The sequence below is a fragment of the Dasypus novemcinctus genome, chromosome 19 (genome assembly GCF_030445035.2).
Source record: "Dasypus novemcinctus isolate mDasNov1 chromosome 19, mDasNov1.1.hap2, whole genome shotgun sequence".
NCBI classification, from domain to species: domain Eukaryota; kingdom Metazoa; phylum Chordata; class Mammalia; order Cingulata; family Dasypodidae; genus Dasypus; species Dasypus novemcinctus.
The window spans coordinates 34999515-35022633 of record NC_080691.1 but is presented as its reverse complement, the minus strand read 5'-3'; the positions used below and the strand labels follow the sequence as shown (position 1 = coordinate 35022633).

At 47.3% G+C, this 23119-nt stretch overlaps 1 protein-coding gene across 4 annotated transcripts in view; it reads right to left on the bottom strand.

The window, feature by feature from the left end:
- Positions 1–1214: 1214 nt before the first annotated feature.
- MYO18B (myosin XVIIIB) overlaps positions 1215–23119 on the bottom strand; it is a 263498-nt gene continuing 241593 nt past the window's right edge. For all 4 annotated transcript variants that reach the window (XM_058281562.1, XM_058281564.1, XM_058281563.1 and 1 more), the window contains 2 exons: positions 3577–4816; positions 1215–1426 (listed from right to left, as the gene is read on the bottom strand). In XM_058281562.1, coding sequence (XP_058137545.1) covers positions 3589–4816 — 1228 coding nt within the window. In that variant the 3' untranslated portion in view covers positions 1215–1426; positions 3577–3588. The remainder of the gene's footprint in view (positions 1427–3576; positions 4817–23119) is intronic.

Sequence of the window (23119 nt, the reverse complement as noted above, 5' to 3'; positions counted from 1 at the left end):
CAGGGTTTCTGGCTCCCTGCAGAGGTCCTGGCTACCCATGCACGTGTCGCAGCTCTCCGGTTAGCTGGAGCCCCTCCTGTGAAGGGCGGGCTGGTGGGGGATGCTTCTCAGATACCATTTGCCTCTAGACTCACCAGGCGGAGAAGGTACCTGACCAGAGAGAAGAGAGCCCACTGTTCCTCGACTTAACATATTCAGAGACAAGATGAGAGCAAGGTCCTCCAGGGAGGGCCTCCAGTGAATTTCTAGCCTCCTTCCTGCCCCAACTCTCCTCCCCTTCCCATTTCTACCCACAGGTTCTGGCTGGCTGGTCGGAGCTGAGATTTCCTCCTCCGGCTTTTACTGGTGCTACAAATAGGAAGTTCCTCCCCTAGCAGGAGCTGTGACTGGTCTCTTCGGAGGGATTCCAGGGAGGGATGCTGATCTTGAGTGGGACACGGAGGAATTCAGTGGGAGGCAGCAGTGCTACCTAAATCTGGGCATGAGCTAGTTTCCTCCTCCATACAAGGGAGCACATGTTCCTCTGAGGACTTTCTGTAATGCTGCAGTGAGACATGCTGCATAAAAGGCTCAGCACAGGGGCCAGCACATAGTTGGTGCTCAGTAACTATAGCCGATGATTTCGTTATTATGAGTCCTACAGGGATGTTTGAAGAAGCAGGTATCCAAGCCATGGGGTTCAAAGGTGTACCTACGAGAGTGCAGTTGAGGTTACATGTGTGTGGCAGGGAGGCTGTGTAGGTGAGGTGTGCGGTGTACAGGGGCTGTGAGAGGGTGTTCTCAGGTTGCTGATTTGGGTGCACATGGGTAGATATGCATGTATGTCACTGCGTGCACATGCATTCGGGGTATGTGGGTTAATTTGTTCCCTGTTTCACTCACAGTTTCTTGAATGCTTGAGTATGTGTCTGTACACGTGTCTATAAGTAAGTAGACAAGAGAAATATGATGGAGGTAAGCATATGGATTAAGGGGACTTGGAGAAGGAGGACCCAGTTCAGCCTGATCTATCAGGGAAGGCTTCCCAGAGGAGGTGACACTTGTGCCGAAACTGCCCAGGTGGAGAGGCGGAAGGCCATGCATGCAGCCACGTAGGCTGAGAAGTAGCAGTATGCACCTGAGACGCCAAGCAGTTTGGCTGGGTTCCGCTGCTCCCCTACCCACGACCCTCCAGAGTCCCAGGTGACATGGTCACAGAAAAGAGAAGGCACAGATGCCAAAGAGCCAACGCTTTATTTTGTTCATACCAGGCGTGCTGGGAGGCCCACACCCCCAAGGCCTACGCGTCTGCGGCCCGTCTCTCCCCTGAGGGCGGCTACGCTGGCTGGCTCAGGGCCGAGGGCGCTTGCGGCAACCTGGCCAGTCTGTGTCTCTGCAGACAGGTGTGGCGTCAGGAAGTCTTCAAGAGCAGCTGCGTCTCAGGAGGCTGGGAACAGACGGAGATCAGAGCTGATGAATGGGACAGAGAGGGCAAGTTCTGGTGGGCCGAATGAAAAGGGTGAAAGGTCTGGGGTCCTAGATTGCCTGAGGTCATTACAGTCCAGACTCCCCCGAGAGGAACAAGGGAGAGTAAGCTGCAGAGGGGAAGCCAGTAGAGGGAGAGTGGAAACCCATTTCCAGGGGGACCACTTCAAGGGAACGGACCCCGGCGCTTGATCGCCTCTGCTGCGTGCTGGGTGCTGTGCTAAGGACCCCCGCATTCTCACTGCACGCACAGGGTGACCCTAGGTGCTTGGTGTAATTGGTCCATTTTCCGGCTGAGGACGCAGAGGCTCGGGGAGGTTGCACTGCTTGCCCGAAGCCTCCTGGCTAGTTGCAGGGAAGAACTGAGCTTTGACTTGGGGCCTGTCTGGTTCCAAAGCCCATGGCGCATGTGCACAGCACTGCGGGGAGTGGGCTGTCTTGTTTAGTTCAAGACTCCAGCATGGAAATTAAGGGCAGGAGAAATTTTTAGGCAGGCCCTCTGTTCTTATGGTAAGCATCCTCGAAAAAGAACCTTGCTGGGGGAGGGGAGGGAGGGTTGAGTTAAAAAAAAAAAGAAGTGGCAGAGACAAGATGTTCTGTGAAGACTTCTGCTAAAGACTGTTCCCCTTATGGACGTGTGCCCTTTACTTGGCCTTTGAAACTGCTTTCTCTGTCCCCGAGAGCATAATAATGTAAATGAATATCAGATCTTTACTCTGTAATTGAGAGCAGACAGAAGGGCCATGTTAAGTCAAATTAATTTGCTCTGATACAGTCCAAGCCTGTCTCGGCGGAAGAGGGAATGGCTTTTTGATGGGCGGAGGGTGCCTCTTGAAGCAGGTCTCCAGAAGCGGAGGTCGCGGGGCTCGTTTTGGTCAAGGAGGCCTTTTGAAGGGCTGCTTGGGGCTGCGCCAGGGGGCACGGAGCATGCTGTGCCTCGAGCTGCTGCGAGCACAGCTGGGGGCTCCTGGGCTGAGGGTCTGCACTCCTCTGCGACTGTCCAGCCTGCCCTCAAGGGCTCTGCACTTCAGTCCGGAGCCACGAAGTGGCGCTCTTAGGGGCCCCAGGGGTTGTCAGTAGCCAGCCCTGGCTCGGGAAAAGAGCACTGAACTGGGAGTCGGGATGGCTGTGCAAACCCACTGGGTGACCTTCAGCAAGGTCGCCTGGGGACTTGGCCTCCTCATCTGTTCACTGGTGGGGCTGTAACCTGCAAGTTCCAGTGCCCTTTAGGTTTATGGTCTTAAGGTCTATCTTAATTTGGGGGCCAATGGGAACAACTGTTTTAAGAATCCAGCTCCACCAGTCTGATTTTACCCATGAAGATGCCTCGCACATGAACATAAGGAAAGGTACTGTAGATAAAATGTGGATTCTGGAATTTCGAATCCCAGTTCTGCATGGCTGATTTGGAGGGAGTGATTCAACTGCTCTAATTCTTAGTTTGTCAACCTGTAAAATGGGAATGAGTAGGTACAAAAGTATTAAGTGCCTGCCTGATATACTCAATAAATACAAACGATATTCAGCAATTAAACTCTCTCCCTGCCTTTATAGTAGGGAAGTGTCAGGATTGGGACTGGGATTAGGAGGGTGCATTGCTGCCCTCTGACCTTGGCGCTTGCCTTCCCTGCTCCAGGCCTCAGTTTCTCTCTATAGCCAAGTGTTGGACTCCACAATGCTCAATGCCTCTCCTATCCTGTGTTTTGTGGCTCTCTGATATCACTAGAAATTTCTGGTCATTATGTGAGCAGAAAGCCATCACGGCTTCTCCAATTCCAGGTGGAATGGGGAAGAAAAGAAAAAGATAAGGGAGAAACATTAAAAGCCCAGCAGCTTCCTTAGCATTGTCCCACAGGACCCTCTTGCTTTCGGACGTGTCTGTATTTTCAAGTGAGAAGGCGCCTGATAAGCTTTGTATCCTGCAAAACAATGCATTATTTCAGCTAAAACCCTCTAAACACCCTGGTTCTCTAGAGAAATCAGTTGTGGCATTCAGTGCAGTTGCGGCGAGCACCTGGGTGCCTCGCAGCGAGCACCTGGTTCCTCAAGGCTGCACGCCTGGGTAGCCTCTTGTGTGCGTTCCCAGTGAACAGTCCGGGCTGTTATTTTTACCTGGACTGGCTCCTACTTCTGGAGGTACTTCTTCATGATGCTCTCGACGTCGTCTTTCTCCCTGGCCTCCGGCTCTCTGTCCCCTGGGGATGTGCGCTTGCCATCGCCCTCCAGCCTCGGGAGCCGAGGGCGGCTCTTGATGCTGTCAGCACTCTTGAGGGACACAATGGAACTGGAGGAGGAGGACGAGTCAGAGAGGTGAGCAGGGTCCTCCTTGGGCTCTGGGCTCTTTTTCAAAATGGTCTTGACACCCGAGAGGAAGGTACGGTCTGCCTCTTCCGTCTTGAAGTGGATGCTTGAGTGCTGCGAGCTGTCTTGGGCATCCCTGGACATTCCGGTTGAGGAGGAAGAAGTGCCAGCCTTCCGGATGGCCGGGAGGAAGTCGTCGAAGTCCACTCTGGTCTTGTGTTCGTAGTTGAGGCCGGGGAGCTTCCAGCTCAACGGGTCACTGCCCCGAGGCTCCTCCATGAGATGGGCGAACTGGCGGTTCTGGAAGACGAGCGGCTCCTTGCCGAGGTCTGGACAGCCCGCGTCGTCCAGGGAGGACTCCAGACACCGCCTCCGGGGCTGCAGCGGGGGCGACAGGAGCAGGTCCCTGGGGGCGGCCAGCGAGCTCAGCCTCCTGCCGACGCTCGGCCTTGATTCCAGGAGGGACTCGCAGGAGCTGAACCGCGTCTTCCGCTTCTCGGGAGGCGGGGTGGTGGCCTCCAGGCTGTCGGAGGAGATGCATTTCAGGCTGGTGGTCCGCACGAGGCCCGCCGGCGTCCCAGGCGTGCCCTCTGCTTCCTGCGGGGGTCTCGCGCCCGACCTCAGCGACAGGTCTCCGTCGTCGCTGCCGGCCCTGCCTCTCCTCAGCGCAGAGGCCCCCGTGGTCTGGTAAATGGGGAGGGTGGGCCAGTCCTCCAGGCCCAGCGCCGACCCCTGGCCCCTCTGGGCCCTCTTCCTCCGGAGTCCCTCCACGAACTCCGAGAGGGCCGCCGAGGGACTGGGCAGCTTTTCCCCGGGCAGCGGGGAGGCGTCTCCACCCCGCAAGGACGAGGAGGGAGAGAGAGCTCCCGGTCTCTCCGTGGGCTTTCTCTGGGTGCCAAACCCTTCACCATCCCCAAAATGACGGTGCTTTTGAAGGCGGGGGGAGGAGGACACAGACTTGTTCCCCGATGGCGCGCTGTGGACGTCCTGGCCGCCACTGAGCGCCGACACCGGCCGGGTCCGCACGGCGTCTCCAGCCTCCTTGTTCATCCTGTGCCAAGAAGAAAAATGCTGTCAGTGGGAAATTGTGCGAGTCATGCAATTTGCGCGATTGGTGTGAGAGCTACTAAGCGGAGGCGCTAATATTATTTTTCTTGGGAAGCGCTATCCCTCCCGCACTCTCAAATGGCCCGTATGATTTAATGTGCACATGCGAGCCATGTAAATGATTTCTTGTTGCTTTCTGAAATGCAATTTCTGTCTATAATTAAACCCAGCTAAGTATATTTGAGCAGATTAAAACCGCGGCTGGGACAGGTGACTTAGATTTATGAGGCATCGGATCTGACGTGAAAGGACCCACCGTCTCACAGCCTCCTGTGAAATAAGTAATTTGGTCTTAAAGACTTGAGAGGGGACCCTTGGAGGGTTATTTATGTATTGAGGGTCAACCCCAGAAGACAGTTCCACCAACAGGGGTTCCTATAGTCAATGGCCCAAATATGCATCTCAGTGTGCTTGCTCCTTGACTCCCTGTTTCATGGGGTGGGGGGAGCATGGTCCCCCCAGAAGGGAAAGAGCTACATGGAATCATCCTGAAAAGAGGACTACACACAAGAAGACAGGCGGTTTCTATTCTGGGACTACACCAGGCTTGGCTTTCGTGCAGGTTTTTTTACAGCAGCAGCAGCAGCTGAGCCAAAAATGCTTTGCCTCTGAAAAGTAGGAACCTTGCAGTGGGGTGAAATTATAGACTGCACAATAAAGGGCGTCATTTAAAGGAGAGAGAGGCTGGAGTCCATCAACCTTTCTTTTAATAAATAAAATCTATTTGTCCTCCCTCTAAGAGAAACTACCCCCTTCTCGCCCACCAGCAGTGTTGCAATTTATGAAGAAGGAAAAGGGGTGCCAAGTCAAGTTTGGGCATTCTGCACAAAGCCAGGGACTCAGCCACATAAGGGCTGACAGTGGAGCCCAGCAGGTTCCCGGGACATCGGCGCACGCCTCTCCCTCCTCACTGCGGTGCCTGTAGTAACGGGCCATGGGGGGGGGGGGTCTGTGTTAAAGGGTGTGTGGGATCCTGGCTCATGGCTTTGAGGGAGGTGCTTGTTCCCTGCAGTGTGACCTTGCCACCCCCACCCTTGATCACACAGGATGGTATAGAAGGCAAAGTACTGCCCACAAGGACCAAATGGACTCGATTCGGGGAAGGAAGCTGAGCCCAAGGCCCCTGGGGATGATGCCCAGGCAGGAGAGTGTTGGGGTCAGGGTCTTGTCCGGCGGAACGGGCTGCCGGGGCCCAGGCTGCTCTGAGCATCTCTGTTCCAGGGCCGCCAGAAGCCTCCCCAGATCCAGGACCAGGACCTGTGGGAGGTTGCCATGGCAATGCTGGGCCTGCGGAAGGGTTTCGAGTGGCAGGCGGAGGGTGGCAGTGCTCATCTGCCTCTCCTAGTTCCCTCTGCAGGAGTCGGGGACGGGGGTGGAAGCCCTGGTCTGGGGACAGTGAGGGGATCACGGGTGTCAAGGTGGCAGTGCAGATGAGTGCCCTCTATCACCCATGCCCTTCACATCCTCAGCCCTCCTCCTGGGGGGCGGACTCCTTATTCCCTCTCCCACTTGGTCCCCTAAGAGCCCTGATCTCACTCTAATCCAACGACCCCCGTCTCCTGGGACCTGCCGAACCCTTCCTGCCTCCAGACCTGTGAACTTGCTCTTCTCTTTGCAGGAAGTGCTCCTCCTGACCCCCTAATCTCCCTCCAGGGTCACAGGCCTGCCTCACGGGCAGCTCAGACAGGAAAAGAAAGCCCTTGGCACCATGCCGGACTCCTAATTACTCAAATCGTGGCTGAGGGCTGCCTCCTTCCCCACCTCATGGCTGTCGCCTTCCATCTCTGTCACAGGCTGGTCGCAGGCAAAGGGGCTGGAGCGCTCCTTCATGATGACCTGAAGGCATGTTTGTCAACATCATTGCTTTGGAATCACTCCCCTAATACATAGCAGGATGGAATTTACACTCTTTTCTTTTTCTTCCCTTTTAATAAACAGCTGGGAGCTGCCAGGGGCAGTGGGCTGCCACAGAGCTGACAAAAGTCATTTCTGTCCTGTCTCGGCCTGAAAGGAGGTGGGCGTGATAGCTGTGTCTCGGGCGCTCAGGCTCATCCACTGGCTGCCACGTGGGGCAGCAGTGCTGAACTCCCAGGATGCTGCCAACCTGCTCACCCCAGTGACCACCTCCACTGCTGGCTGCAGATGCCAAGACAGGAAACAAGGAAAGGGAGGGAAGAGAGGTTGCAGGAAGAGGATGAGGCAGAACGACAAGAGGAAGAAAGAAAACAGGCAAAAGAAGAGGTCGCAGGCTCGTATTCTCAGGGTCTTGCCTGCGCTCACTTCTGCGTCCTCAGAGTGAGCACACTGCCTGGCATGCAGTAGGTGCTTAGTAAAGTCATGGAATGGAATCAAGGCAGAGGAGGAAGAGGAAGTAGGCAGGATAAGAAAAGTGGAGGAAGGGAAAAGAGAAGCCAGAAGAGGAGAAGAGAGGAATAAGAGAAAGCTGAACAACCATGAAAGAAGTTGATGTGATAATGGGTGGGGAAGACAGAGGGAGAAGATAAAGACAGTGGTGATGGAAGGGAAGGGAGAGGGGGACTGAGCGGGGGGAGGGTCGTAGACGCTACGTAGCCTGGCAGTTGAGCAGCAGTCGGGAGCCCAGGAGAAGGCGTCTGGAGATCCCAGCCTGAGAATGCCACTGCCCATACCTACAGGAGACAGGGCCACCTTCCCACGGCTCACCTGCCCGGGGCCCTCCAGAAGCAGCACCTTCCAGGTGTGGAAGCCGAAATGTTTCAGCATGATACAGCCACTCAGTCCCCAGCCTAACTGTCACCTGAAAGTGACTTGGGAGGGGGGATGAGTTCCATGTTTCTGGAGTCGCCTGGTGCCTTAGGAGACTCAGTTGGTGGATTTGAAACAAAAATGCTAGTCTGGCAGTGTAGACTCTCAGGAGAGAGCAGAGAGGAACAGGGGAGGGGGCAGAGAGGGGGCGGGGCAGAGAGATGGGGAAGGGAGACAGAATGGGTAGAGATGGAGGGAGGAAAGAAGGAGGCGGGGAGGGAGGGAGGGAGGAAGGCAGGCAGGCACGCTGCCAGCTGAGGGCTCCCTCCTGGGTTTACCATCCAGAAGCCAGCCTACATCTCTGGAGGGGTAGATTTCTATCTCCTGTCTGCATCACCCTTCAAGGTAAGACGTTCTTTGCATCTATTCCTCTCTGGGTAGAAACAGGTCAATTTATTTGAATGCAGGCTCCCTCTTGCAGGCTTTGGGGTGGGGATCCCAGTGCTGCCATCCGAGGCGGGCTGAGCCTCTCATTCCCTTGGATACTTCGTTCACATCTTGCCGTCTCCTAGTGGCCTGGGAAGCCTCATTTTTTTCATCTGGCCCCACAGGACAGCTGGGCTCTGGCTGGACATCCCTCCATCTGCTTTGAATGATGGACGTATGGCAGATAATCAAGATATTGCTGTGCCTGCCTCCTGGAAGGCACTTTGAGTTGCTGGAGTTAGGTGAGAACACATGCTAGGAGGGAGCACTGCCATTCTCTGCAGAAAGACTGGAAACATCTTGGGAAGTTCTTCTGTCTGCCCCTTAGTCTAGCTGGGGGAAAAAAGGCCTTCTCCTAGTATACCTGCTGTGATAAGGAGCCAGAGCCCAATCCCTGAGCACCCAGCCTCAAAGATGCCCAGGCTGGTCCTATGATTGGGTGGATGGGGATAACCAATGGTCACAACCACCCCCACCCCTGGCTGAGCACATACTGTGTGCCAGGGATACAGGAGAATAAGCTGACAAGCCTCCTACCCCATGGAGCTGCTGGCCAAGTTCAATGCTTGCCTTCACGGCTGCCTGCCCTGTGAAGCAGGGATTATGACCTCCAGAGCACAGTGAGGCAGGGTCACCTCTTCGAGCACACTCAGCTGGAGAGTGGCAGAGCTGGGCTTCCAAACCCAGGCTGGCTGACCCCAAAGCCAGGGCACACTTCTCTGTACTCTTTCTCCAGACCCCAGGATGTGATGCAGGGTTAACAGTGTTTCCTGTGTTACCTCGTCCAGGTAACATATTTGCAGCTTTGGCTGAGTCTGGTTCTGCCACTCACCAGCCATGTGGCCTTAGTATAGATAGACACCTAACCTCTCTGGGCCTCAGTTACCTCAGCTGTGAAATGAAGGAAACCCCAGATCACCTCTGTAATACTATGGAGAGAAGTGCTCCCCAGGGCCAGGGATTTTGTCTGTTTTATTCAGTGTTGTATCCCACTGCCTAGAAGTGTCCTGGCACATAGTAGGTGCTTAATAAACATGTGCAGAATGAATGCATGAATCTTCAGTCCCCTGGCACAAAGAAGGTGCTCGGTAAGTCTTCGATAAATTAGTGAGGCTCCAACACCTGGCACACAGTAGGCATCCAATAAATGTTTAAGTGAATTGATGAACAAGAGAATGTGTACAGAAATGCTCTAATATTGAGTGCTCACATTTATGAAGGCTTACTAGGTAAAGTGGGATATAAAAATTTAGAAATACTGGAATTTCTGCTGGGTGCAAATCCTGGGTCTGTACCTACCTAGTCAGGCATCTCTGAAGCCCAGACTTGCTAAGGTCAAAGAGTTGTCCCAGCTCACAGGGCTTTGTTAGGAAGTAGTGATGACAGGTGTGATACGCATGGCCATCCCCGCGAGGGCTGGCCAGGTACATCTCCACCTGCCCCCCAGCTCTTTGTGCAGAGCCAAGGATGTTGCTGGTAAACTTGCCATTTATTCTTTGTTCATTTTAAAAAAACATTGCTACTGATAAATATAATAGTTTCTTTAAAATTAGAGATTTATAAGCTTATAGAAAATTCATACAGAAAGTACACAGTTCCCATACACATGCCCCTAATATTAACACCTTGCATTAGTGGGGTGCCTTTATTACAATTAATTAAAGAATATTACTAACATTACACTATTAACTGTAGTCCATGGTTTATATTAGAGTTCACTGTCTTGTAGTTTTGCTTTTTTTTAAAATTTACTCTAGTAACATACATAAAACCTAAAATTTCCCCTTCCAACCACCTTCAAACATATAATTGGGTACTATTAATTAAGTTCACAATGTTGTGCTACCATCACCACATCCACTACCAAAACTTTCCCATCACCCCAAATAGAAATGCTTCACAATTTAAGCTTTAACTCCTTATTTCTTACTGCCTCAGCCCCTGGTAACCGATATTCTAGTTTCTGACTCTATGAATTTGCTTGTTCTAATTATTTCATATATGTGAGATCAAACAAATGATGATCTTATTTCATTCAACATGTCGTCTCCAAGGTTCATCCACATTGTTGCATGTATAAGAACTTCACTCCTTTTTATGGCTGAGTAATACTCCATTGTAGGTATATAACATGTTTTAAAATCTTACACTTGCCATATATTATTCATTTAAAAACATTACTAATATAAACATAGGTTTAAAAACCTTAACTCGTGTTTTTCTCTAATGTTCCTTTTCATCAGGGCTGGAGTAGAACTAGAGTGAGGGCAGAAGTTCAAGAGTAATTCCTATGTATGTGCCCATTCTGAGCAGCATAGAAAAGGGATGTGGTTGGTTTGGCCTCAGAATGAGCCAGCTCCTGCCACAGCTTTTTTTTTTTTCCTCAAAGATTTATTTATTTATTTCTCTCCTCTCTCCCCCTCCCACCCCATTTGTCTGTTCTCTGTGTCTATTTGCTGCATCTTCTTCTTTGTCCATTTCTGTTGGTTGTTGTCAGCGGCATGGGAATCTGTGTTTCTTTTTGTTATGTCATCTTGTTGTGTCAGCTCTCCGTGTGGGCGGCACCATTCCTGGGCAGGCTGTGCTTTTTTTCATGCTGGGCGGCTCTCCTTATGGGGCGCACTCCTTGCACGTGGGGATCCCCTACACGGGGGACACCCCTTCATGGCACGGCACTCCTTGCGCGCATCAGCGCTGCAGGTGGGCCAACAGCTTCTCTTGATTGGACCAAACCTCTTTTCCTGCCAGGATATCTTGTGAATGTGGCTTCATCATTTTATTTCTAGTGCCTACCACTACAGTAGATTCTCCCTGAACACTGGCTGAATGAATGAGAAATGTACCTACTATATGCATATATTTTGCAACATTATCTCATCAAGATCAGAACCATCATCCCGTCTTGCATATGAGAAAACTGAGGCTATTAGAAGGCTTTTACTCAAGGTCATACTGCTAAGACACAGGGTTTAAATTTTAAACCTGTTTGGTCAGATCTGAAGCCCACTGCTTTTTCCTTCCACCACTTCACTCACTTGCCTTGAGATGATGGACTGTCAGGATACAGGAAAACACCTGCATGGAAACCTCAACCAGTTGAACTCACATCTACACATACATATTTTTCAAAATCCATGGAGATATAATGAACAAAAAAAGTGAGGTCTGTGTCAAGAAGACGCTGGTTTCACTGGTGTTAGACATAATCATACAGTGAAAAACATAATTCCCAGGTCTGAGTCTGGGCAGAGCCTGGGCCAGCTATACCTATAGGAAACTTGATGCCCATTTAATGACACCATGAATCATCTCCAAAGGCATTCTGTCACCCCCATTTTTCATCCACACCCTGAAATTAGAGAGGAAATTAAAAATATATCAGTGTTCTTTAATACTGCTGAGGCCTGGGATGGGAAACTAGATGTGCTTTGAAGATGACCTTAAGGTTTTGTAAGTCCAACATGACAACTGATAGCCTTAATAAAAGTAATAAAATGTGCCCAGGACTGTGTGTGATGCACGAGGTGATACGAGACATTGGTTAAGTCCCTATGATCCGTAGGTAAATTCCATGTATGGTGTCATTAAGCTTTGTAGGCATTTACTCAATCTAAGCCTCACAACAGTCCTCCAAAGTAAATACTATTGTAATCTTCCTGTTTCACAAATGAGGCTTAGAAAGAATAAATAACTTGTCACCTAACAAATGGAAGAACATGGATTTAAACCAAGGTGCTCAACATCAGGGCCCATGCCTCCTCACCATTCTACTCCATTGCTTTGTGCTCTTTGTTGTACCATTTTACAGATGAGAAAACTGAGACTTAGAAAGGGGAATGGGCTTGCTCAGGAAATAACATGGCCAAGACTCTCACCCAGGTCTGACTATATACCATACTAAGGCTGAGCTTGTAGCAGAAGATGAGCTGCCTTCTGATCTTGGAGCGCACATTGGAGTTGTGCAGTCTGGACAAACCCACGAAGAAGAGTCAGCAGTGCAAGAAGTTCCAGATAAACTGCAAACCATTGACCCTAAGTGCGATGCAAGGTTAATGGGGGAGAGAAGCAGTAGGTGCTAGAAAAATCAGCACAGCTTTTCTGGAGAAAGCAGGGTTGAGTAAGTGTGATGGTTTAGAGCCATGTGTGTCACAGAAAAACATATTCGTAAACTTAATCCACTCCTGTGGGGATGGACCATTTGAAAGTAAGACCTTTTGATGAGGCTACTTCAGTTAAGATGTGGCCCATTCCAATGAGGATGGGTCTTAATCCTATTACTGGAGTCCTTTATAAAGAGAATAAAATTCAGAGAGAGGGAGAGAAAGAGAGAGAAAGCCACAGGGAGCAGCAAGAAGTAAGCATCATTGGAAGCCAGAAAAACAGAGGGGCTCAGAGAGGTCACCACGTGCACTACCATGTGCCAGAGGAGCCAAGGGCCAGGGATCACCGGCAGCCAGCCCCGGAACACCACAGTCTTTGGGAAGAAAGCATTACCCTGATTTGGACTTTTACGCCTCAAAACCTGATCGAATAAATTCCCATTGCTTAACCCGACCCATTTCGTGGTATTTGATTGTGCAGCCTTGGAAACCAAAACAGTCAGATTTTGAAAGAGAGGTAGGACTTGGGCAGTGGCGAGGAGTTGAAGACGACTCTAAAGAGGAGGAAAAGATCCCTCCTTCCAGATATTAGCTTATTCAATTAGCAAAACCCTGGACAAGTGAGGGCTAATACCTCACTCGATTTTACAGACAAGGAAACCAAGACTTAGAAAGGCCATGCGGCTGACAGGGAAGGCTCAAAGCAGAGAGGCCACAGTGGGGTGGATAACCAAGGCAGCAAGCTCGACTGCAAGAAAGGTGGCGAAATCCACGGCAGGCTCTCCCAGGCCTGGCTACTCCTGGCCTGAAGGTGTGGGCACTTGAGTCAGGAAACTGATACTTTACATATCCTGCATCCCTTATGATGGTTTTTACAAAACAAGATAACTCTCAAGCCAGCTGAGCGTTTAAGTTGGTGCTGAGTCCTTGACACTTTTTAAAATCAGTCCAGTGAACTTCCCTCAGTGGTCCCTGCCCACAACCCTTCCACAGGTCAGCAATATACGCCTTGGCTCCACCCACACATTCTTATTGGTTACCAGGTATTAGAGCCAGTGATTTCAAAACAGATCTGCCCATCAGAATCATGCCTGGAATGCTACAATAAATCAATTTTATAAGGTGAAAAGGTAAGTGAGCTGTTGTAGTTTAAATGAAACCAAAATAAACCCAACAACCAAATGTAAAGGGCATCCTAAATAAAATCCTACTTTTTAAAAAACATAGCAACACATGAAAACTTTAAGACAATTTGGGGTAATAGGAATATGATGGGATAGTAGATGAGATTACAGAAATGTCAATCTCTTAGATGCAATAATGGCACAATGCTTAGGAAATTGTCAGTCTTAGGAGAAAGATGATAAACTAAGGAGAACTATCATGCTGTTTAAACTTACTTTCAAATGGCTCAGCAATATAAGAAAATATGTTTAGATATACATAGAAGTAGAGAAAGTGGTAAAGATAAAGTCAATTGGAAAAAAGCTAACAACTGTCAAATTAAGGTAGAGGCTAATAGAGTTGATAATGCCCAAGTATCTATTGTTAAAAAATAATATTAAAGTTAGGGAAAAAGGAAAGGAAGGAAGGGAAGGAGGGAGGGTTATTTTACAGATGACTCTGAAATACCTACCTAGGAACCATTGGTGTATATTAAGAAACCCAGACATTTTTACTCATCCTTCCACGTTCTCCAGGAAGCCTTTACCTCCCTCCCAGTCTGGGCTACGAGGCCACCTCCGACTCACAGCCTCTGTGCTTCCGTATCACTCTGTACTATAACTGCCTATTTGCTTATCTCTATCTCCCAACTAGATTGTTTCTGAACTAGACTATTTTTCTTCTATGAAAACCCACAGCATCTAGTAGAGTGCAAGGAAATTTTATGCAACAGGAAGAATGAATAAATGGAAAAGAAGAGAGATGAGGGAATATGATCACATAAAAAGGATAAACAAAAGGCTCCATCTGTCTCATCTGGGCTGGTTCGTTCAGACCCCACTACCCTACCTACCAGTCAAAGTGACTTCTCTTGGCTTAAAAAAATAGGGTCAAAACTGGCTTCTAATACACAAGCTGGAGGGAATTCTCCCTATTTCTAAATCCAAGACAAGACCTGGTTTCATTTCTACAGAATTTTATCAACTTCTAGAATATCAGACTTGAGAAGGAGCTGGAACCTCATCGTTCTGAACTCATCATTCCATACCTGAAGAAACAGCGGAAAAGAACTTCCCAGGCCATATTCTGTTGAGATAGTGAAGAACTGGCTCTAAAACTCAAGTTTTCTAACTTCTGATGCAGTTTCCACAATGTTTATAAAGAATAGTTCTGGAAGAGTGGAGTAATGAAAATTTCCAACTTATTCACCACACATGGACTCAACATTTAAAATATGGAATTTCAATGTATCCCTTCATTTTCCATGCACAGACCTTGCCTTGGACTTATTAACAGAAGTACCCAGTTCCCCATGAAAATGCAATTTAAGTGAATGGAAATTATCCATTATCCATCCATCCATCTGTCCACCCACCCACCCAATCAGAGTCATTTACTGAGTAACATAATGCCAGATGTTGTGATACAGAAGTGAATAATCCTTGTTTTCCTTTAAGGAGCTTACCGTTGAGTGGGGGGGAGGGCGGTAAGTCACCAAGTTATGATTGGAAGGAAATATGAGTGACCCTCCATGCTTTCTTAGGCATGGAAAGAAGAAAAGTTTGCTTAGCAAAGGGAGTTAAGAAGTCTAACTCATTCAGCTTCCAGATATAATAGACTAGCTTGTACCAGAGCAAACCCACACTGCAAAAAAAAAACCCAGAAAGAATGAAACTAAATTTTAAAAGTCTCCTAGTTTACTCAGATGGGATCTCCCTTCATAAGACTTTCATGCTAATGTGCTGGAGGTGCAGTTAATGTTGGGGTTTAAGATATATTTAGGGGATTTGAATCTCTGGACTGACAATGTGATAGCCAGATCCTGAGCCTCAACAGACTCCAGCACCTACAATCTGATTTATTGGACTCACCTCACTCAGCTAAGATGGAGGTGAAGGACAACCACCACACCATGGAGCCTAGAGTGATTACAACTGAAAATGGGAGGATTGCATCCAGCATCCAGGTGGAATCTGAGCCTCCTCTTGACATAAAGGTGCAATGGACACAACCAATCCAGTGTCCACATAGAAGAGGTGGCATTGGATTGGGAAAAGTGGACATAATGGACAAAGGGTATGGGGAAAGGCAGGAAGAGATGAGAGGTGGAGGCGTCTTCGGGACATGGAGCTGCCCTGGACGGTGCTTCAGAGGTAATCACCGGACATTGTAAATCCTCACAGGGCCTACATGATGGAATAGAGGAGAGTATGGGCCATGATGTGAACCAATGTATATGAGGTGCAGAGGTGCCCAAAGATGTACTTACCAAATCCAATGGATGTGTCATGATGATGGGAACGAGTGTTGTTGGGGGGGGGGGGAGAGGGGGGGTGGGGGGGTGGGGTTGAATGGGACCTCACATATATATTTTTAATGTAATATTATTACAAAGTCAATAAAAAATTAAAAAATTAAAAAAAAAAAAAAAAAAAAAAGTCTCCTAGTTTAAAGGCATTGGAGAACAAAAGCAGCTCCAACATGAAGGACCAAACTCTGGAGAGAACAGAAAGCACACTGAGGTGCGTCTGACAGTGTGTGGTGCTTCCCCTGTCATTTACTAATCTTGAAGAAAAAACTAATTTGAAGGACTTACCCTCTGAGATATTAATGTATAATGTTACATTAATTAAGGTAATATTATATTATATTAGTTCATGGATGGGTAAATAGAAAAATGAAATTAAATAAGGTACAGAAAAAGATCCATACATATAAGATCACTTAATTTACAACAAGGTGATTCACTTGTGAAATGTAGAAAATATTATTTCCTTAAAAATATATGTGCCAGGCCAACCGGATAGCCAAATGGGAAGCAATGAATTTTAGCCCGACCTCACAACATTAATAAATACCAATTTTTATGGACTGTATATCTAGATATGAAAGGTAAATATATACAGCTTACACAAGAACGCACAGGGGGATATTTTCATGCCTTGAGAGGAGAGCAAATAATTCTTCAACAGAATATAAAAAGTACCAACCAGAAAAGGAAAAATTATAAATAAGACTACATTAAAATTAAGAACTTCTGTTCATCAAATACACCATTAAGTGAGTAAAAAAGGCAAGCCACTAAATGGTGGAAGATATTTACCATACACATACCCAACAAAGATTTGTGTCTAGAGTATATAAAGAACTACAATCAATAAAAAAAAGATACTAACAATCCGAAAGAAAAAAAATTGGGACAAGAGACTTGATTAGATGCTTTACCTAAGACAATATCCAAATAGACATAAAAGGGCATAAAAGGGGATTATTTATCAGGAAATTGCAAGTTAAAACAAAAATGTGATATCACTAATACCCACTAGAATGGCTAAAATTAGGGAAAAAAAGGAAAACAGACGACATCCACTGCTGGGAGCAACTAGAATGCTCAATTCACTGCCAGTGTTGATATAAAGTGGTACAACCATTTTGATACTATTTACTAACGTGAAAAATATGGATGGCTCTGACCCAGCAATCCTATCCTTGGGTATACATCTAACAGAAATCTATATATTCAAGCACTAAGAGATGGGTACAGTGTTGTTCACGGTAGAATGATTCATAAACAGTGCAAAATTGGAAACAACAAAAACGTCCATTAATAAAATAAATATTTATTGTCTACTCATTCACACAATGGAGTTTTTCAACAGTGGCATAAATGACAGATTAGACTAGATAATTCTTTGTGGCAGGGAACTGTCCTGTGCCTTTAAGATGATTAGTAGCATCCCTGGCCTCAAGTCCACTGGATGCCAGGAGCACCTCACCCCCGCTGCCAGCCATGACAACCAAAAATGTCTCCAGACATTGCCAAATGTCTGATGGCAGAGAAATTAGCCCCAGCTGAGAACTGTTACAGACTATAAAGCAAGGGAAAAAATTTGATTACTGCTATATGTAATAATGTGGTTGAATCTCAGTAACATAATATTGAAAGAAGGAAGCCAGCTAGTACATACTATAGTATATGTTACAAACGTACATACTATGGATTTCTATTGACAGAGAAGTATATTTAATTTATGGTGTTAGAAGCCAGGATGGTTCCTACCTCTGGGAGGTCAGGACTTGAATGAATACAAGAAGGTGTTCATGGGGCACTGGTAAAGGTCTGGTTCTTCCAGAGATATGACAAATTTGGAAAATTTCATCAAGATGCACTTTTCCGTATGTCTATTTTAATAACTTTATTTAGCAAAAATTTAACTCAATTAGGGAATGACAGATTCTAAAAGAATATCCTGAACCACCAAAGAGTAATGCAAATTGCTTTAAAAGCAAACCTGCTGCTAACTTAGGCGAGCCTCAAATTTCCTGGCAGGTCGACAGACCTACCCTCTGAGACCTGGAGCTCTAGACAGGAAAGCGCCCCCCTTCCCGAGGAAACCTGTCCAAGAGTCAGGTCAGCCCTAAGGACGACTCCCAGGTCCAGAGCCTGCCATCTTTACCAGGTTGACTTGCTCAGGCCATGGCTCCATGGTTAATGTGTTTGCATGGAACATTTCTGAAGTTTGTTTCCATATCTTTTTCACTAATCTTCTTAACATTGATAAAACCAAAAACAACCCTAGTATCCTAGCAAAACATCAAGCCAAAATTCATGAGAGGCCCATTCATTAAGTATATTCAGAATGGATTAAAATGATCCTGAGCTCCAGTCCTAAGAACACAGAGGCCAGTAAATAAATATACTATTGAAGTAAAATGAGCAGTGGATGCTTAACCTACTTTGAGATTAAACGCTAAATACCATCCATTCGCATATACATAATTAATGAACTAATTACACATGAGTCTTATCTAATCATTTAAGCAGGCCTCACGTGACCAATCTTTGGCTTCACTTCTGTAGTAGAGTAATTGCCTTTCCTTGAAAGCAATGCAACTTTATTTTAAAAACAATACCCTATAATTTAGACCTTTTTACTAATTTAAGCCAGTCTTACCCCAAATAAATACAAATGTGGGTGGAAGGGGTGGTTGTGGTGATGTCTAAATCTTTTCTTTTTAAACTAAGATCTGGAAGCCAAATGTACAGGGCTGCAAGTGTTTACAGAAAGCAAATTTTCCCCAGAAAAAGGCAAAGGAGTAATGTCATCTTTTAGCCAAATGAAAAGCAGTTGTGTTAAATCGGAACCAAGGCAAATGATACATACAACAGTAATTAGTGAAGATTACATAGTAATTAAAATCACGATGATTATGTGAGTGACAATAATTCATACAATAATCTCCATGCTCATATTGCAATATGGTACAAGTCCAATGGCAACAGTGGAGAGTTGGGCTTGGTAATAAATTCACATCACAGCACCACTAATTACGTGGTGATAGATCAGACATGAAAACTTAGGCATAAATAAAGTTTCTGACCAGGACACACAATTTTATTTGGATTTCTCAGGGCTATAGAATGGGGACCCAGAAGGCTCTAATATGCTCTCCTCTCTCTCTGTTTTCCCCCTTTATAACCTTGTCTGCCCCATGGTTCACCCCCTTGGCGGTGAACATTTGCAATGCGTATTATGTTAACTTGCCCAGTGTATGTTCCCTTGCCTCAGATGATGGCACCCCATCGTCCTGTAGGGAACCCCTCCTTCCCCACCGTTCCTGTGGTGTGGGCAGGCATAGCCCCGTTTCCCAGCATCAGGTGAGAACAGTGACTCAGGCTTAGGGCAAGAGGCACCTCCCTTGTCTGCTCTGACTGGTTCAGTGATGGGCATGTGACTCACTGTGAGCCACTCCTCAGGTTGGGATATCTGTGAATTTGTTGAGATGAGAGAAACCGTCTTTACTATGGGGCTGGGTGCGGCAGGCATGAGCTTGGAGCTGCTGACTGCCGTCTTGCTGCCTCAGAAAGGAGCCATCACAGAGGAAAGCAGAGCAGAGAAGTGGCAAGGGACCAAATCCCAAATGTAATTTTTGAATCTATGGATCCAGCAATGCCTGTCTACCTCTGGGTTTCCCAGCTGCATCAGACAATAAGTTTTTCTTTTTTTTTTCCAAGCCAGGTTGAGTTCAGTTTTATGTCACCTACGCCCACAGGAATCCTAACGAATACATCCCTGCATCCAAGCCATTTAGACAGTTGCATCTGAATGTTCCCAAGCACATTAAGTTCAACATATTTAAGCCTGTACTCACTAAAACTCCTGGCCTGCCTTGGCCAGGAGGGAGGGTGTGGAAGGGAGCTTTCTGTTCATTAAACACCAACTTGTTGCCTGACCTTCCGCCATTCTATAGCTATTGATTCTTGAACCCTACAAGGGGCTGTTATGAAGACCATTCCCCAGAGGAGGGACTGAGACTCAGAGAATGTGAACTGTTCATGGTCAGGCAGTAATAGAAGGCAGAGCTCAGATGAGAAACCAGGTCTACCAGCTCCATGGTCTTTTGTCTTCTCCTTACTCCAGGAAGGTAAGTGTGTCGTCAAGGCCCCTTTGCTGACCCTCAGTTTGACATTCTGAGCCCACCGCATGCCTCTGGTCTCAGTTTGCTCTCTGGGGGTGAAAAGCTCAGGCTTTCAGTTTTTCCCATTATAGCCTATGAATCCTCTGTTCCACATTGCTAAGAACTTGCTCTGTGATAAGAGACAGTTAACCAGTCTGGCAAATCAACCCTCAGTTCTTTTTTTTCTAAAGATTTATTTTATTTCTTTCTTTCCCCTTCCCCCTCCTCCCCCGCCCCCCCCCCACTGTTGTCTGCTCTCTGTGTCCATTTGCTGTGTGTTCTTCTGCATCCGCTTACATTATCTGGCAGCACTGGGAAACTGCATCTCTTTTTTGTTGTGTCATCTTGCTGCATCAGCTCTCCGTGTGTTGGACACCACTCCTGGGTGGGCTGCACTTTTCTCACGTGGGGCGGCTGTCCTTGCAGGATGCACTCCTTGCATGTGGGGCACACCCCAAATGGGGGTGCCCCTGCCATAGCACGGCACTCCTTGCATGCAGCAGCACTGTGTGTGGGCCAGCTTACCACATGGGTCAGGAGGCCCTGGGGATCGAACCCTGGACCCTCCATATGGTAGACAGACACTCTATCAGTTGAGCCATGTCCGCTTCCCGACCCTCAATTCTTGACATAAGAATCATCCTTCTAATCACCCTGATGAGAAGCCATCTAATTTCTATCCACCTGTCATTTATTTATTTGTTCAATGACTACTGAACACCTATTATATGCCAGGTTCTATGCTAGGTGCTGCACTACAAGAAAGACAAAGACAAGGTTTGCATCCTTAAGGGATTCACAACGTATTCCAGAAAAATAACTCCCAAAGATATTATCTCAACATAATGTGGGAAGTGTTAAGGGAGAGGCACATGCAGGATGTGTAGGAGCCCACAGAAAGGCATTTGGCCCAGCTGGAAAAGCAGGGAAATGTTCTGGAGGCAGATGAGGCATGTGCTGAGACTTGAAGGATGTGTAAGGCTTTGCCAGGAGCAGAAAGATGGAAGGGGTGTTCCAGTTAGAAGAAGTATGAATAAAGGACTAGGGATGGGAAATAGCACAGTGTAAGAGGGAGTGTGTGAACCATTTGGGGAATAAAGTTTGAAGAAAAATGGAGGGAAATGAGACCAGAGAAGTGGGCAGGTGTATGCCAGGTGAAGACACCTGCATCCTGTCCTGTGGGGCAGGAGAAAGCAAAATTTTTCTGCAAAGAATCAGACATTTTTGGTTCTGTGGGCCATACAGTCCCTGTTACTACTAGTCAATTCTACCACTGCAGGGCAAAGGCGGTGTGGCAGATTGACTCAGGTTCCCCACAAAAACATGTTCATGTCCCAACCCCTGGGTCCAGCAGGTGGGAACTCGTTTGTAAATAGGATCTTTGAAGATGTTAAGACCAAAATGAATCATGGTGGGCCTTAATTCTATATGAATGGAGTCCTTCTAAGTGAAGGAAATTTGGACATGGAAGCAGAAAGCACAGGAAGAGAAAGAGACAGGTGGCCATGTGACAGAGGCAAGCCACCACCAGATGTTACAGACTTCAGAGAAAGCATGGCCTACCAACACCTTGATTTTGGACTTCCAGTTTCCAAAACTGTGAGATAATAAATTCCTGTTGTGAAGCCAGTCATTGTGTGGTGCCTGTTTTAGCAGCTCTGGCAAATAAAGACAGACAGTCATAGATAATATTTAAAAATGGGTATGGCTGTGACCCAATAAAACTTAACTTACAAAATCAGGTCACTGACCAGATTTGACCCACAGACTGTAGTTTGCTGAGCCCTGCAGTAAGTCATGGGAAGCCACAAAAACCAGCTTTTTATTTTAGAGGGATCATAGTGGCTGAAGGATAGAGGATGGACTGATGGAGGGTGGTAATGAAAGGGATTTGCCATAGTCTAACAGAGAAATGATGGTAGCCTGGCTTAAAGATATTGGCAAAGGGATGGAGAGAAGTAGAAAGAGTCAAGAGCTATTTGTTTGGTGGGTGGGCAGAATAAACAAGATCTGGAGATCAACTGAATGTCAAATGAGAGAGAGGGACGAGGTCCAAGATGACTCCAAGGGTTCCAGCTTGGGCGGCCCACTAAATGATACAGATGACAAAGATAACGTGCACAGTGGGTGGGGAGGGATGAGTTTCCTTCCAGTCATGTTGAATTTGAGACACCAGGAGACAGCCAGTTGGTGATCTTTGTAGTGTATGCAATTACGTAAAATATATAAGTTCAAAATTTGGGGGTATGTCAGGGCTAGAGGTCTAGATTTGGAAGTTATCCACTTACAGCTGGGTTGTTAAAATCATAAAGGGGGATTTCCAGAGAGCAACTGGAGATACAAACAGGCAAGAGCAGACTCCTATGAACCCCAGCATTTGGAGGTGGGGGTGGGGGGGATGGGTAAGAAGGAAGATATCAGGAAAGAGAGGTTTGAGGATAGCCAAAGGAGCAGAAATGTCAACAAGACCAAGTGAGCAGAGAGTGCCTTAAAATGTGCAAAAGTTGCCAGTGCAGAAGAGAAATCCAGCAAAAAGTAAAGATGAGAGAGGGTCTCCCAATTTGTCTGGTTAGAACCTGCTGCCCTGGTGAGAAAAGTTTCAGTGGTATGGTGGGACAGTTTCCAGGCTGAGTTAATCGAGGTATACATGTGAAGAGGGCAAGTGTAGAACACCCCTTTGAAAAACTTGGCTCTGCAGGGAAAGAAAAGGAAGTAATGACTTGATAGGACTGCAGAGTGATGGGAGAGATGAGTACGATGGGGAGGAGATGATCGTGTTTATAACTGGCAGAGGAAGAAACACTGGAACTGGGAAGTTGACGATTCAAGAGAGAGTGAGGACACCGAATGACTGGAGCGTTGTAGGAGGCGCGAGTGAATGGGATGCGAATCAGCCTCAGAAAGGACAGGACTTCATCTTCTGAGACCAGAGGGTAGGAAAGATGGGGTCGAGAGGGATGAATTTGCAGAGAGCACAGCAGCAAGTTGAGGTCATTTCATATCTGAATGCTTTAGTATTTTTCTTTTAATGATACAGGAGCTGAAGTTGTCTCCTGAGAGTGAGGAGGAAGGGCTGAAGGTAAGCCCTGACAGCTTGAAGTGACTGACTAGTGGCAAGACATAGCATTAGCAGCCTGTGCATTTGGGTGATTTTAATGCCCGCCAGCAGCATGGACCCCACAGCACCGTGCAGGAGAGCTAGGTTGAGGTCCTGTTGGGTGCGGAACAGGGTCTAGAGTGAAATGGGGGCTGGGCCCTGCTTGGAAAGTCTGATGTGCTGTGAGGACAAGGAGTGGGGAAACCCACCATCTCTT